Source organism: Dipteris shenzhenensis, chromosome 25 (assembly GCF_047967505.1).
Source record: "Dipteris shenzhenensis isolate YYH24624 ecotype China chromosome 25, Dip_SZ_1.0, whole genome shotgun sequence".
Taxonomy (NCBI): Eukaryota; Viridiplantae; Streptophyta; class Polypodiopsida; order Gleicheniales; family Dipteridaceae; genus Dipteris; species Dipteris shenzhenensis.
The window spans coordinates 9,613,021-9,629,424 of record NC_141620.1 but is presented as its reverse complement, the minus strand read 5'-3'; the positions used below and the strand labels follow the sequence as shown (position 1 = coordinate 9,629,424).

The 16,404-nt window shown below is 48.6% G+C and overlaps 1 protein-coding gene across 1 annotated transcript in view; it reads right to left on the bottom strand.

The window, feature by feature from the left end:
- Nucleotides 1-16,404, bottom strand: part of LOC147885427 (uncharacterized) — a 382,071-nt gene that overhangs the window by 348,478 nt on the left and 17,189 nt on the right. The window contains exon 4 of the mRNA XM_087396736.1: nt 2,070-2,120. Coding sequence (XP_087252862.1) covers nt 2,070-2,120 — 51 coding nt within the window. The remainder of the gene's footprint in view (nt 1-2,069; nt 2,121-16,404) is intronic.

Below are 16,404 nucleotides of genomic sequence, written 5' to 3'. Positions count from 1 at the left end.
CAATAGCAATGGACCAAGACACTCACATGTAGATAGCTTGATGTTGAATGGTATAAAAAGACTCAAGACTAGTACAAGACTATATAGTGTAAGGCTCTGGACTCTAGAAAGTCGCAATGCATATGGGATAATCTCCCATATGACACGTGGCACTGTCTAGGACTCACTAGACTATAAAATAAGTCCTAGGGACCTAGGACGCACATATACACTCACTTTGACTTCATATTCCAACAGAGAAGGGGAAGGGAGAGGCTAAAGGTAGGGGTGGCCTTGAATGGAGCTGGATTTGGTGCCTAAAACTGAATGTCTTGAAATGCAGCGCTCCAGCTTCCAAACCTCGAGAAAGGATTGTTAACGAAGCTGAAACTTGCTGCTTTTGACCTCGAGTTTGAACCTGATAAAATGGCGTTTTTGAACCTGATTATAGCTCGTTTTTGGAACTGTTGATTAGAAATGAACTGGAAAAACGGGTTGGTACAATGTTCACGTTTGCAGCAGTCAATGAATGGCAAAATGTGCTCATAGCAGCCTGAAATAAGGTCGTTTTGGAGCAGTTGCAGTCGCCAAGATTGAAGAAAATCTTGCAGCAGGACTTGGAAGTAGAAATTGAGGTTAAGGAGCTGGAATAGGCCCGTTTGGAGAGGCTGGTTGGAGGCTCCTTTTCCAAAACAACCAGGGCAGTAGAAAAACGTGAGAGAGAAGCTCAAGAGAAGCACGATTCAAGGCTTGTGAGGGAGATTGGGCTGGAATCTGAGGGGGAGAAGCTAGGGGGGCAGCAGGCTGAGGGCCCAGGCTGAGGGCCAAGAGCTAGGGGGCAGGCTGAAGGGGAGAGAGGAGAACGACAGGGAGCTGCTTTCCTTGCTATCTCACTTGCCTAATTCTTTTGGAATCAATGGGTATTAGATGCGTTGTCTTTGTGTGCACGCTTTGGACGGGATGGTGTCTCAAAAAAGACCTAGATCCTCTAAATCGACAACCTACTCTTATGTATGCAGGAGTGTGAGATACATTATTTTGTTGATGGCTAATTGAGATGAGCTCATGATCATTTGTATACTTATGGCATTGAATAGGCTTATCTTTTCATAGTGCTAGCTTGGGGGATGTCATAGCACCTTGATGATATACGCATGTTCCTTCATCTCGTTGTTTTGCATGCACTTGGATAGCGAATGATTTAATGCTAGGGGAAACTGTTGTAGGCCTCGTGGAGAATGGCATAGAAGAGTCTTCATGGGGAATGCGGAGGGTAGTGCCATGTGGCATAGAAGCATATGAGGGATTGTGGAAAGGCCTTGGAGGATGACCGTGTATTGTATTTTTTCATTTTGGAATGAGCATCAACTTGACCATCATTTTTGAATTTTTATTATGGAATGAGTGTCTACTTGAGTCTTTCTTTGTCTTTTGTCCCCTTTCATGTGGTCCTTCATGCTTTGCAAGTATCTTTACCCTTGGGCATAGGGACCAGGTGGTGAGCTTAACACCAAGAATCCATATGGGCTAGTTACTAATGCTTTGAGTGTCGTACTCTTCTGGATACCTAGGCCAATGTCCAGGGCTCTCCCTGCATAGCTGAGGCTAGGGGAGTAGCATTCACGAGGGAGTGGATCATGGATTGTTTTTTTAACACACTCCCTCAAGACTGTCTTGGCAATTTCGTACCAAACTGGTTTCAACATCCTCCTACATCTTATCGATCTTCTGTTATGTACAAGGTGTTTCACATGAGTTTATCCTATTCATTGTGATCTTTGATTATATTAATAAATGTCACCCCTTTTTCACAAAAAGAAACTCTCAAAATATCCAAGTGAATAGTGATAAAGAGACTATTTATTGTGCTTTCAAAATTGATTCTCAAACAGATGTTAAAAGAAAATTAATCATCACAAGTCTTTCAATAGCCTAACACATCCTAGGTTGTTGAGATGAACAACATTGAACACACCGAGATTGACTAAGAAATATGTTAAAATGTGCCAAAAATACGTGACCAAAATTACTAAAATGCAAAATTTTGGCAATTAGATAAAATGCATAAACTTAGAAAGCTTTGTACTCACACATCATAGATATCGTTCCCTCCTGGTGTACTCCAATCAAGATCCCAATACCTGATCTTAGGAAATACAACCCAAAAAAAAACATTGAAGTATTTTTTTTTCCCTTCATACATGAAGCAAAGCAACCAATTTCCCAACAAGGTGGGATATATGAACAAGAGAACATGTAAAATAAATAACAACATGAGGGAAAACACCTCCCTCTGTATAGCATAGACATCTGAAATTACTGGCACATATCCCCAAGTTAGCATCATAAAAAGATACAAGCAAATCTCATCCTTGTGCCAATTATCATCAGGTGATCATGAGAACATCTACATGTCTAGTCCAATAAACATCATCAAAAATATATTACAACATGTTCCCATATTGCTAGGTGAGCATGCCATATGACTCCCATGGTATCTAGGACTGTAGAAATCGTTCTCACTGCATCAACTGAACTAAACAATCTTTACTTATGTTCTTGCAAATACTTTTTTTTTTTTGCGGGGGGGGAAGGGGGGGGGGAGGGCCAAGAAAAAGTTAACTTCCATTGAGTTAGATCAAAATACAGAGTCAGCATAAAATCCTGTGTACTTATTTTTGGGGAGGGGGGAAAGTGAACTTCTATTAATGTGACCAAAATACATAGTGTCAGGATAATATCCTATGTAGACCTCAAATAAAATCATGTAGAAAAGAAATGAGGCTAGCGTTTACAAGTTCCAAGAGTGGAATACCATGAAGGCCCTATCAGTTTAAAAGTGAAAAATAAACCATGACCTCACTCTTTCCTAAAGGAGGATCTCCTAGCAACTAGAGCATGTGAGGGGCATTGAATCTTTTCACAAGTAGGCATACGGCTGTGTATAAAATCCTAGCTCGAGCACACACTAAATTTTATGTTGGATTTGCACGTATTTTTAAGGATGCAAAGAGGGAAGACTAGGTGGGGGACCTTTGAGATCCTCTCTCATTTAGAAGTCAGAAGCAACCATGGAGCTAGAGGATGGGATGGGATTGGGATTCTATGTGGTAGCTGGATGGGGTAGCTTAGGTGGTGGGTTACGGGTTGGCTAGGTTGAAGGGTGGGGATGAGAGGGTCTCAATGAGGAGAGTTTCAGCAAGGGGATGGATTAGTCCATGGCCTAAGGATGCTTGACGGGAGGGGGGTCCTAGTGAGGTGGGCTATTTAGGCTTAAGGAGAGGGACATGTAGCTGGAAGAAACAGAGGGAAGGGTGAAGAAGCCATAGGGAAAGGGAGAAAATGAAGGGCCTCGGGGTTACAGGACCTTTGTTGTCTTTTATCTACCCAAAAGGTCATAAATACTCTGTAGACTGTGTACAAACAACTCAACTACTTGCGGGACAGCTAAGGAGGCTTGAAAGGGGTATAAAAAAGAAGATAGGGGCCAAAAGCAAGGGCTCATCAATAGTTACTTGTAAAGAAAAAGGATGGCATTTCTTACTGTGCATGTGAGTCACGTTGGATTCAGATGGGGGGTAGAGTCGAATAAAGACTTTTTCTCTACTCTTAGTTTTCAATATTTCATAGGTAATCAACTCTGATGGTATTTTGGAGTCAAATTCATGGACCAGTCATATATCTATATTGCCACAGATTACTATGCTTCCCTTTTCACAACTGACTTTGACATGCCATGAGAGAGAGAGTGACAAATTAACGGTTTGATGAATTGTTCTAGATATAAGATTGCAGATTGAGGCAGCCCTTCCAGCGGATTGGGTAGACACATATGATATGCCACTCACTTGCTCCACTTGGGCAAGTACTTTTACAAGAGGCGGTGTTCCTCTTCAGGTTTTGGCCTTTCGAGATGCACATGAGGATGCTTTGGTTTTTAGTATACATGATGGTGGCAGATTGCTTAGGTCCACAGAGGACATCTTGCTTGAGTTTGCTTTTCAGCCTATCAGGGTTGTAGGTCTTTTGGTGCAGGGATCAGATTCAGAGTGGTTCCTCGACCCAAACCCCTGGCTTCTCTCCACCGGATCTTGGAGGCTTTGGCTCTACGAGGGAGTTCCCATTAGATATTTCAGTGGGACCCTAGAGAGTGGGAGTGGATTGACGCAGGGCATCGAGAGAAGAGCATCCCCTTCTTTTGTTACACAGTCAGTAATGCCTAGAGATTCTAGGTCAATAGTAGAGGTTGGAGACCTTCCAGAGTTCCTCATTGGGAGACATTTGATATCACTGCGGATTTGCAGAGGGGCTTCTGGAAGAGACTCTGGAAATCCCATAAGAATAGAAAGATCACTCTTTTCTTTTGGCTTTCTATCCATGGTGGGATTGCAGTGAACCTTTGGAGATCCAGATTCGCGGAGCCTACCCTACTTGCCCTCGTTGCCTCTCTACTTTTGAGACAATTCAGCATTGCTTATGGGATTGCAGACAGGCAAGGATGATTTGGATGGGGTAGCCGGGATTTTCAGTCACTTTGCCCACTCCCCATTGTTATGACATGGGGCTCAGTGGCTTGGCTTTCTCTTACAGGGCCTCAGGTCTTCTATGAGAGACTTGACTCCTCTTAGGCCATTTCGATTCGACATCATCAGGTTGAGTCTTGTTCTTTGAATGTGATACCATACCTTCCTTTTGCAGTTGTACATGCCTCTGTGGATACCTCTTGGGAGATTCTAGCGAGCATAGCAGCCTGGCATATCTAGAGAGTTAGATGCACAGAGGCATTGGAGGGAACTCAGGTTCATCCCTCGCACCATTGGCTAGTATCTGGACAAACACCATACATACCTTGATGGCCGTATGGACGAGTATGCAGGGAGACTCCCGTGCAGCCTCAGCTAGAAGGGCTTCTTTCTTCAGGGAATAGAAGGATTCTCCTTTCTTCTCTGAGACTCGTACAGGGTTGAGGTGGCACTTTCAGCCTCAGCCTTGGTCGTTTTCCACCTCATTTTGAGGGGGTTTATTTATCCTCATGGTTTCATGATGTATTCCGTTGCTCTCGTGGGTTTTTTCTCTTACTTAATAGAAGTCTCTTTCTTGAAAAAAAAAAAAAAAAGAGTGTTCTAGGTGGTCTAGGTGGTGTTTTATAGTCTAGTTAGTCCTAGACGTGCCACGTGTCATATTGGGAGATATCCCAGAGACATTGTGACTTTCTGTCTAGTGTCACAATATATAGTGTTGTACTTGTCTATTGTCTAGGACTACAGTCAACATCAAGCTATCAATACATTGTGAGTATTTTGGTTATTGCCTTGCACTTGTACTTTCTTTCCTTTCCATTCTGCCTTTAAAATAAGAGTGATATATTCCATTCAAAACAAATCATACAACAAGTGGGAGAGAAAGTACTCTATCCCTAGCCTCAACAATGTGGCAAAAAAGCCATGGAGGTGGTCTAAAATGCCACGACATCCCAAAAGGGGTCAAGTGAAAAAATAAAGAGCAGTCCCATGTCCTCATGAAGGATATAAGTCTCCCACGAGCTGCCAAAGAGGTGCCTATACACCGCTCCCACTGACTCCTAAGAGTGAAAATAATCTCTGACCAAATGGAAGCGAGAGTGTCAGCCTCCGTGCATAAATGGTCCCCAAGTACAAAAGAACATCGCGAACACCATATCCGCCATAGGGTAATTCTGCCTTTCATTATGCTTTCCATAGGGGTATCCTTTCTCTTTAGATCAGCCCATATCTTGTCAAGGGTAGCAGAAGGGACAAATTTTAGATTTTGAGATCAGTCTGACTAGATGTCCACTTGCTCCTCTTCTATAATTACTTGTGGCAAAGGACATGAGTCTCTATCTTAGAATCTAGTCTGACATCCTTGGTTTGAGACCTTTTGGATGACTCTCCTCATAGCCTTATCACGTGACGAGGACTCTTCACATTGGGGTTTAGAGTTTGTATTCACTTATGTTCAGAGAGGTCTATTTGCTAGATAGTTGGGCTATGAGGTGGGCATTGGCATTTCTCCCACACAATAGTTTGCTCTTGTGTATCAGTAACAAACTCCTATTTTGGAGTTTAGCTATCCTAGATCTTGCCTCTAGAGTTGTAGTTATCAACTAGGCCTTGCTGGTCACTACCTAGTTTGTTTGCTCTTGGATAGTAGCCCCAACTCTAGCTAGCTCTAACTAATTCTGGCTGATTGTTAAGCTCAGCCTGGAGAAGACTGTTGCATCCGCTGTATTGAGGCGAGATCTCGTCTGAGACCCCTCTCCTTCGCCCACCACTGCTGCCTGATCTGAATCGCCTCCTGCTGACAGATGAGACTAGACTCGGCAAGAGCCTGAGCTACCTGTGCTGCCATATCCCCCATGGGATCCCAATCCTGCTCCCACAAGTCCACTATCTTGCTGCGAACCGCTGCTCTGGAGTAGATGGAGTCTGGGATCCGGCATGAGCGTGGAGGTAAGGAGTGAGAGGTTGAGTCCAGGACTAGGATGACTGGGGCATGGTCAGAGAGGGTCGTTCCTGGAACCACTCCTGACTCTCCACCTCTGCCTAGCGCCCAATCGCTGACATAGAAATGGTCCAACCGCTCCAGAAGTCTGCCTCCTTCCCTCATGTAACCCCAAGAGAAGTCCAGACTCCCTGTCCATCTGCAAAGGGAAGGCTCCCTCTAGTTGTCCCAACCTCCCACAGCGAACAAGGAGCTGCCTGCTCCGCCTGAGCTATACCGAGGAACTCTGGGCCCCGTCCCTGCTGATCCTCTAAGTCTCAAGGTTATTGAAGTCCCCTCCGACAATCCAAGAATCCATCTCTGGCAATAAGTCTGTCAAAGAGCTCCAAAAAGCGGCTCTGAGGTCGGTCGGGGCATAGATATTGAGGATGCCGATGCGGGATCCCTCAATATTCAAGCCCACCCAAAGCACTCGTCCTAGGATCAGGGTGCCAAAACCACACACATGCTGGACTAGAGAAGCGTCGATGGAGGTACAGACACCCCTGCTCCTCCCTTGCTCGCCAATCGAAGGTTCCCAGTAGGTGTGGGAGCGTCCTGTGAGGACCTTCCCACAATTACTGGTCTGAGAAGTCGAAAGCTTGTGTTCCTGCAATAGGAGCACATCTACCCTTCCCACCAAGGCTGGCTGGAGCTCCTGTCTGAGCACCATCTTCCTGGGGCCGCGGGTTCCTGATGAGTGGAACCCGTTGACGTTCCAAGAGATAATGCGTATACTCATGAAGAGGGGAGATGGGCCACAAACAGCTGTCTGCTTGCGGTCGATATCGAGGTGGTCGGAGGATGTCCAGTGTGCAGACGAAGGCGCTTCTGTGAGGGTTTCGAAGGACAGGCCGGATCATCGGACCCATCCTCTAAAACCTTCAACAGAGGGGAGAGGCCCTTCGTCCCATGGTGGTAAGCTCTCTCTAACCAACTCGACGCCTCTGCCAGGAAAATACTGTAGAAGCCCGCTACCTCTGAGGTCCTCCACGGGCGGAGCCCTTCTGCGTAGACCCACTCCAGAGACGGTCGAATAATGACCAAAAGGCGGAATCGTTTGGCGCTGTGGCGCCATCGTAGATGAACGTCACCCTCCTTCCACTGCTGCTGAAGAAGCTCCGCTGCTCTGCTACCGATCCACCTGCTCCTGGGACTGATCTCGAATCGTCTCCCAAACATTTTCATTCATCCATTGCTCATTCCCATCACTGGTGATAGTGAAGGAATAGCCAGGACCATCGTGGGGGGCAAAGACGGACACCTTACCCTCCGCCCCCTTTCAGAGGAAGAAGATGCTGATGTCTAGGGATGCAGGAAAGGAGCCAATACCTGCTGCATCCAAATAATCCCAAGGTCCTGCTCGGTAAAACTCCAAAGGTAGAGCTCTAGGAGCAGCCCTTGGGTGTGGGGATGAGGATGAGGAGTCTGAACCAGAGAGGGGGATGCTGGCTGTCGAACAAGCTGGAGTGGTGTTGGCCATCTGCGGGGAAGGGCCTCTCCCCTCCGCCGGGCCAGAAGGGATAGGCGCGGGGGAGGTTTGTGCTGGCTTCGGGGCTGCAGGTGGTGCAGGCGGAGGGGGGGGTTCCCTTGGGATCATGCTCGAGGGAGAGAGGGGGGCTGAAACCAACGGTGCTGGGGGGGATCCTAGAGGGGGGGGAGGTAGGGGGACCGAGGAGGAGGGGGGAGGGGGGGGGGGCAGGGTGAAGGATGAGGGGGAGGCTGGTTCGGAGGATTCCTCCTTCCTCTCAGGAAGAGATTGATAGGCAACCCATCATGTGGAATGAGAGTATTTTAGATGATCATGGCAGACCACTGGGTGCCTCACTCTACATGCAGTGGTCCAGGTGGGAGAGGGGACCTGCTTCTTCTATGGGGTCTTGGAAAGCTTTCCGCAGGCTTCCAGAGGAAACCAAATCAAGGTTGACAGGACATCTCAGAGGGAGTGCAGGGAGGATCTTGCAGATTGAGGCAGCCCTTCCAGAGGTTTGGGTAGACACAGATGATATGCCACTCACTTCCTCCACTTGGGCAGGTACCTTTTCGAGAGACGGGGTTCCGCTTCAGGTTTTGGCCTTCCGAGATGCACAGGAGGATGCTTTGGTTTTTAGTATCCAGGACGGTGGCAGATTGCTTAGGTCCACAGAGGACATCTTGCTTGAGTTTGCTTTTCAGCCTATCAGGGTTGTAGGTCTTTTGATGCAGGGATCAGATTTAGAGTGGTTCCTAGACCCAGACCCCCGGCTACTCTCCACCGGGTCTTGGAGGCTCTGGCTCTATGGGGGAGTTCCCATCAAGTATTTGCAGTGGGACCCCGGAGAGTGGGAGTGGATTGACGCAGGGCATCAAGAGAAGAGCATCCCCTTCTTTCGTTACACGGTCAGTAATGCCAGGAGATTTCAGCTCAGTAGTAGAGGTTGGAGACCCTCCAGAAATCCTCATTGGGAGACTTTTGGTATTACTGCGGATCAGCAAAGGTGCTTCTGGAGGAGGCTCTGGAAATCCCACAGGAATAGAAAGATCACTATCTTCTTTTGGCTTTCTATCCATGGAGGGATTGTAGTGAACCTTTGGAGGTCCAGGTTCGGAGCCGACCCTACATGCCCTCGATGCCTTTCTGCTTCAGAGTCTATTCAGCATTGCTTATGGGATTGCAGATAGGCGAGGTTGATTTGGATGGGGGTAGCCAGGATTTTCAGTCACTTTGCCCATTCGCCACTTTTTATGACATGGGGCTCGGTGGCTTGGCTTTCTCTTACAGGACCTCAGGTTTTCTATGAGGGAGTTGACTCCTCTCGGGCCATTTCAGTTCGACGTCATCGGATTGAGTCCTGTTTGTTGGATGTGGTACCACACCTTTCTTTTACAGGTGTACATGCCTCTGTGGATACTTCTTGGGAGATTCTAGCGAGCATAGCATCCTGGCATATCTAGAGAGCCAGATGCACAGAGGCTTTGGAGGGTACTCAGGTTCATCCCTCGCACACATTGGCTAGTATCTGGACATACATCGTACATACTTTGATGGCCGTATGGACGGGTATGCAGGGGGACTCCCGTGCAGCCTCAGCTAGGAGGGCTTCTTTCTTCAAGGAATGGAAGGATTCTCCTTTCTTCTCTGAAACTACTACAGGGTTGAGGTGGCACTTTCAAGCCTCAGCCTTGGTTGTTTTCCACCTCACTCTGAGGGGGTTTTTTATTTATCCTCATGATTTCATGATGTATTCCGCTTTGAGCTTGCTCTCACGGGTTTTTTTCTTACTTAATAGAAGTCTTTTTCTTGGAAAAAAAAAAAACAGAGTGGACCAATGGCCTCCTTTGTAAAACCATGGGAAAAATGGCCGCAGGGAACAGGAGCCAGTGGGATCAGAAGGTCACTGAAGCCGTGTGGGCTTACAACATCACTCATAAAACGTCTACTGGTCACACTCCTTTTGAGTTGGTGTATGGTACTGAGGCAGTTTTACCACTAGAGATAGAGATTCCGGTTGGCACAAGAACAGAGGATGACAGGAGATGAACATGTAGAGGCCAGATTGGTGCAACTTGAGAAGCCCCGACGCCTTGTACTACACCAAACAGAGATCCAAAAGAATCGACAAAAGGCCCGCTTGGATGCTAAGATTCGCAAGGGATGGGAAAGACGCTTTGCTGAGGGGGATGTTGTGCTAGGCTTTGATAACAGATTGGACCACCAAATGGATAAGAAGTTTCTGCCACTATGGACCGGTCCAAACAAAGTCATCAAGGAACGCAGCAATGGATTTGTACAAGTTTAAGAGTTGCATGAGCCATATGGCAAGAAGGTGATCAACAAGCGTTATCTCAAGCCCTTCTTTGTGCGTGATGGTCCCAGGCATGGAAATGCTGTGCATTCCCTGCTTGGGGGGGGGGGGGACTGTTATGGATAAATTTTACCAAAGTAAAAAGGCATAAATATGAGTGTGTGTTTGTATGTGTGGCAATAGTATAATAAAATATGGCTTCTGCGAATGCCCCCTCCCCTCCCCCGCTCCTGTCTACCCCCCCCTCGCGCTGCGCGGCCCCCTATCCCCTCCCCCTCCTCTTCCTCTTTCTCCGTCGCCTCCTGTCGCACCCCTCCATCCCTCTCTTTTTCCTCTCCGCCCGCAATCCCCCCCCCTCTCCTCCCTTCTTCACCCCTCCGTCCTCTCCCTGCCTCCCCCCCCTCGTGTTGCGCTACCACCCCCCCCGCCCCCTCCTCCCCCTCCTCGCTGCTGTGCAATGCTGCCCCCCCCCCTTCCCCTCCTTCCTCGCCTCTCCTCCCCGCCCCCTCTCGCGCTGCGCTGCCACACCCCCTCCCTTTCCCTCCTCCTCTTCCCCGCCCTACACTGCGCTGCCCCCCCCCCCCCCCTCCTCCTTCCTTCCCCCTCCGCCACTCGCTCCCTCTCCACCACCTCTCCCCCCCCCCTGCTTCCCCGTACCTCTCCATCCCTCCCTCTTTCCTCCCCCGCCTCCGTACCACTCCCCCCTCCTTCATCTCTGCCATTTCCTTTTCATTCCCCTGCCTTTTGTTGGAGCGTTCGCAGTTTGTCGGTGCTGTATGGCGGCCATGAGCTCGGAACCGCCGGTGGCCCAGACGGACCCCCCCCCCTCCATCAGCCTACCGCATAACACTGACAGAGCATCAGGTCTCCTTGGTGAAGCAGGCCGCCACGGACTTCTCCCAGACATCCGTTTATGGGAGAGTTATTGGCTACGCCCCTTCACGAGCAGACATCAAGGATTGGTTGCAGTCCACCCTCTACCTTGAGGACAGCCACATTGAGGAGGTTGCACTCATGGGACGTGGTATGTTCTGGCTCAATCTCTCCTCAGCACAGGCTGCGAGCGATATGGTCAGACGGTCCCCTACTTCTGTGGGTGGGAAGATCATCCTTATGGTCCCATGGTATAGGGGTTTCAGTGTAGCGGACTTCGATGCCCGCTTCCACATTCCTCGCCATCCAGTTACCCTCATTTTCCCAAGCCTCGCAACCGAGCTTCGCCTGATCATCAAGGACCTGGGGGCGCACTTTGGCTGGATCATGCAGGACACCTTCGTTGATGCGACAGCAGCCCAAGGGGTGCCACGTGTCAAAGTGGCAGTCCTAGATCCGCAGAGTGTCCCCTCGGAGTTCGAGATTGAGACGGACTCAGGTGTGGTGATGCAGCGCATTATAGTCACTGGTCGCCCAGATCAGTGTCTGAGATGCCACGGCTTCGAGCACTAGGCGTGCTCTTGCCCTCACTTCACGAGGATAGAACCTCAGAGGGCCCCCATCCAGGCAACTCAGGATCCCCCCCGCCAGGCATTGACACCCCTTCCCGAAGGGGAAGGCTGGACTGAGGTCAAAAGAAAACGGAAAGGAAACAAAACAGGACCAAAAAAGCCTTCCCATCTACAGCAAGAGCCCCCTGTGGTGACCAACAGTAGCAGCCCAGTAAGGGGAAGGAGAAAGGGAAGGTCTGGATCTCCAATGATTCATTGCTATCCCACCATGAATAGAAAGCCAAAAGAAGAGAGTGATTTTTCTATTCCAGTGGGATTTCCAGAGCCTCTGCCAAAAAAAATTCTGCAAGTCTGCAAGAATCTGATAATTCTCCCAACTGAGCTGGAATTTCCTGGCATTACTAACCGTGTAAGGAAAGAAGGGGATGCCTTTCTCTCGGTGCCCTTCATCTATCCACTCCCATTCCCCAGGGTCCCATTGCAAAAACTTAATTGGGACACCTCCATAGAGCCACAACCTCCATGAGCCTAAGGTAATGAGTAGCGGGTCAGGATCCAAGTACCACTGTGAAAGAGAGCCATGCTCCATGAAGCCCACTACCCTGACTGGCTGAAACGGTACCTCCAGCAATATATCATCTGTTGACTTGGACAGCCTGCCCCCCGAAGAAACATCAAAGACTAGGGCATCCTCATGTGTGTTTCGTGAAGCAATCACCTACAAAGGAATGCCCGATCTGGAAAATGCCCCCATCCATGTTAAACAAGTAATAGGCATGTCATCTCGTCCACCCAATCCGAGGGCAAGGCTGCATCAATCTGTTCATTCTTACTGCACTCCCTTTGAGATTATGAACCACCTGGGCCTGACGGCGGTCTACAAGAAGCCTACTGAAGGCTTTCCATGCTCCCACAGTAGATGTAGGGCCCCTCTCCCATCTGGACCACTGCATGTAAAGAGAAGCTCCAAGTGGTCTGCCATGCTCATCCAAAATATTGTCGTTCCACATGATAGGCTGCCTTTCAATCTCTTCACGGCTGGATGGGGGAATCCTGCGAAGAGTACTCCTAAAGATAGCCCATGCTTTCAGTATAGCAACCATAAGAGGGGAAGAAGGAGATCTGACGTGGGGTGTGGTGAAAACCCATCTGGTACTGTGTATCCAATCATCTCCTGAAGTGGCTGTGCGAGACTATATGCATCTGATAAAAAAGTCCTTCCAAGGCTCTTGTCCTGGCATAAGTCCTCTCACAACAACCTTGCAGAGTAAAGCTCTGCACTGTAGATCCGGGTCAATGATATTCAAACCCCCTTCTCTTGTAGGAAGAATCAAGGTCTCCCAAGCCACCCTAGTTGTAACATCAATTGTGCCATCTAGACCACTCCATAAAAAATTATGTATGGGCCTCTTGAGCTGAGTGATACAATCCCTAGAGTGGTACCAACAAAAGCATACAAACCAAGCTGTGGCTAGAAGAACCTGGTTAACCATGCCAAGTCAAGTTTGGCTGAGCTCCAAAAAAGGAGCTTTCTTCAGATGCTCTCCAACACCGGAGCAAACTGTTGTGAAGGAGAGATGCCCTCCCCAACCTGGCAGCCCAAATATCTGACGGAGACACCCCTCTGTACCCAAGTGATACCAATATCATTACCCCAATCTGTGGTGTCATCATCGCAAATCCAAAAACCATTGGATTTATGCCAATTAATGTGTGCACTTGCAGCCGTGCAAAATAAATCCAAGACTGCTCGGAAGGAAGTGAGTGTCCTGGGGGAGGCATAAAAAAAAACAGCCGTGTCATCTGCCAACTCACTATCCAGGAGCTCTTCTTCCCGGCGAAGAGGAAGCCTTAGCCCATAAATATCAGCTTGAGATCTAAGGTAGATATTCATAACTTCCACCACAAACAGAAAAAGAAAAGGGGCAAGAGGACATCCCTGGCAGACTGATCTACCGATCTGAAATCTGTCCCCTCTTACCCCCCCAATAAGCACCTAGCTATGGGCTGATCTGTAGAGAGAGGATACTTCTCTAATCCATGCATCTAAAAAACCAAAGCGAGAAAGAGTACCCTCTAAAAAATCCCAGTCTACTTTGTCGTAAGCTTTTTCAAAGTCCAAGAGTAGAATGGCCATCCTCTGGCGGCTCTGCATGGCCCATTCTGAGGCCTCCCAAAATGAGAAAATATTGTCGAAAATACTTCTACCATGCAAAAACCCTGTCTATGTGTCATGAATCAAATCTAGAAGAAAAACTTGTAGCCGCATACTGATGGCTTTCGCCAGAATCTTGTAAAAACCAATAAAGTGATGGGTCTCCATTGTGACACTAGATTCCTATTACCCGCCTTTGGGATGAGATGAATGAGACCATCTATAAGTGAGTCAGGCATCTCACCAAAGTCCCACACGCCCTGTAGGGTTGATGTAATGTGATCACCAATCTGCTCCCAAAGAGTTATAAAAGAAGAAGGGGTAAGTCCATCCGAACCTGGGCACTTGCCCTTGTGAAGGGCAAGTAATGCAGTCTTGAATTCTGCATTGGTGAAAGGTGCATCAAGAAAAACATACATCTCATCCTTCACCAATACAGGGATACACTGCCAAATAACCTCTCTGGCATCATCTATGGCCTGTGTGCCCGGATCTGCAGTAAAAAATGATGCAAAAAAATCTGAAGCTACACGCATGATGGCATCAGGATCTGATTGTAACACCCCGTCTGAGTCAACAAGCTGTGAGACACTATCTCTACTATGTCTGGGTCCATGAGTAGAGAAAAAGTGTTTATTGACCCTACCACCCATCTGAATCCAAAAGGATTCCCGTGCATGAAAGGCGTACTTTGCTCTTTGATCCAATAATATCTGTATATGAGCCCTTGCTGCAGCAAGGCGCTCCTGAATCCAAGCATCAGTGGGCCTCTTCTACTCTTCCCTCTGAAGGGACGCTAACTGCTGGCGTATACCAATCTCACGTCTCCTGGAATCAGTGACTGTATGATAATAGTCACTAATTCCGGATAAGGCTGCAGCTACCTGAGATGGGCGGACAACTCCACCCTACATGTGAGAAACCCAAATCTGTAAAATATCCTCTGTGAGGCTCTCCTCTGCATAAAAGGCATCTGGAATCCTGACACTGGCAGAGCGTCCTCTTCGATGAGGCTCAAGAATCTGCAACACCACTGGAAAATGATCTGAAGTGGTAACCCCAGTAGAAATGCATACAGATCCGCCTCTGTCAAGTGCCCAATAATCTACACAAAATCTGTCAATACGTGCATGGATGGGCATGTGTACTCTCCTGTTCGACCAAGAGTACAAGAGTGACTGTGGCATAACATGAAAGGCATCATCAAACCAAGTGTCCCTGCCACTATACTGAAAGAGAAAGGCATCCCAAGCTGCCCTCTCCAAAGAATGAATTCCACCCTGTCTGCCTCCCTTTTTGTCTGATGGCAACTCAACCATGTTGAAATCGCCACCAATGATCCAAGAATCTGCAATGGGGGCCCAAAATAGTAACTCCTTCCAAAAGGAGACTCGCTCCCCTCTGTTGTTGGGGGCATACAGATTGAGAAGACCAATCTTATGCCCTCCAATCAAAATAATGATCTATTGAGCTCTAGAGGGGGAGATAATACCATGACCAACAACCAAGGAGAGACCGAAATGCAAGTACCTCCCCTTGTGCCTGTAGCAGGCGACCAGAAGGTATGTCCTGAAAGAAGTTTGCCAGATTTAGAGCAATCACTTGCATCCAACTTGTGTTCCTGGATGAAAAGGATATCAATAGCACCTCCAATGACACCTGGATGCAGCTGCCTACGACGATGGTGTGGAACTCCGCCTATGCCCTGTATGTTCCAGTTGACTATCCTCATCGACAGGAGGATGCTGGGTGGAAAGGATTACCCAACCTAGTAGAGGAGACCAGCTTCCCCTGGGCTGAAACACTCCTGCTGAGGGCAGGAAACTCAACAGGTGAAAGGATCCCCACACCTGCTAAGGGGGAGGCCCTATCAAAAGGAATCCCAATGACTGGCCCCCCTAAGGTGGAGGGCACAAACTCCTCCTTATCCATGAAAGTCGCCGAGTCTGCCAGTGCCGAAAAAGAGTTCCTGAGAAGCAAGTCTGGCCAAGGAGTACAAAGAAGACCTGCACTCATGGAAGATGGAGGAGAAGGACCTGCCAGGCCTCTATCAACAGAACTGGAGCTGGGGGCTGAGGAGGCCTGTGGCTGGGCTGAAGAGGAATTTGGAGTCCTCATCTGTGCATGCATTCCCTCGGTCGCCTTGACTGTGCCATGAACAGTCCGTGGGAAAGAAGTATCGGCAGCCCCCTCATGATTAGAAACCAAAGTGACTGGGGCTGGTACTGGTGCATCTAAAGGCCCCTCCTGAGGTGGAACTGTAGTGTTTGGGGCTGCAGCAACATCTACCTCTGGAGTCTGGATGGCGTCTGTCTAAACCGGATCAAAGGTCTCCTCCTGAGGTAAAGGAGCCGCTCTGATCGCTCTCCATCGTGGTACTTGGTGTGCTGTGGGCTTTGGGCGCCCTGCAGCCCCTGGTGGTCCTGGGTTGCGCGAAGCAGGGTGCCCTACTGCTCCTGGTGGTCCTAGAGTGCGTGGTACAGGGCGCTGGGGAGGTGTAGTTGGGGTAGTACGTGAAGGAGCCACACCAGAAGACCTC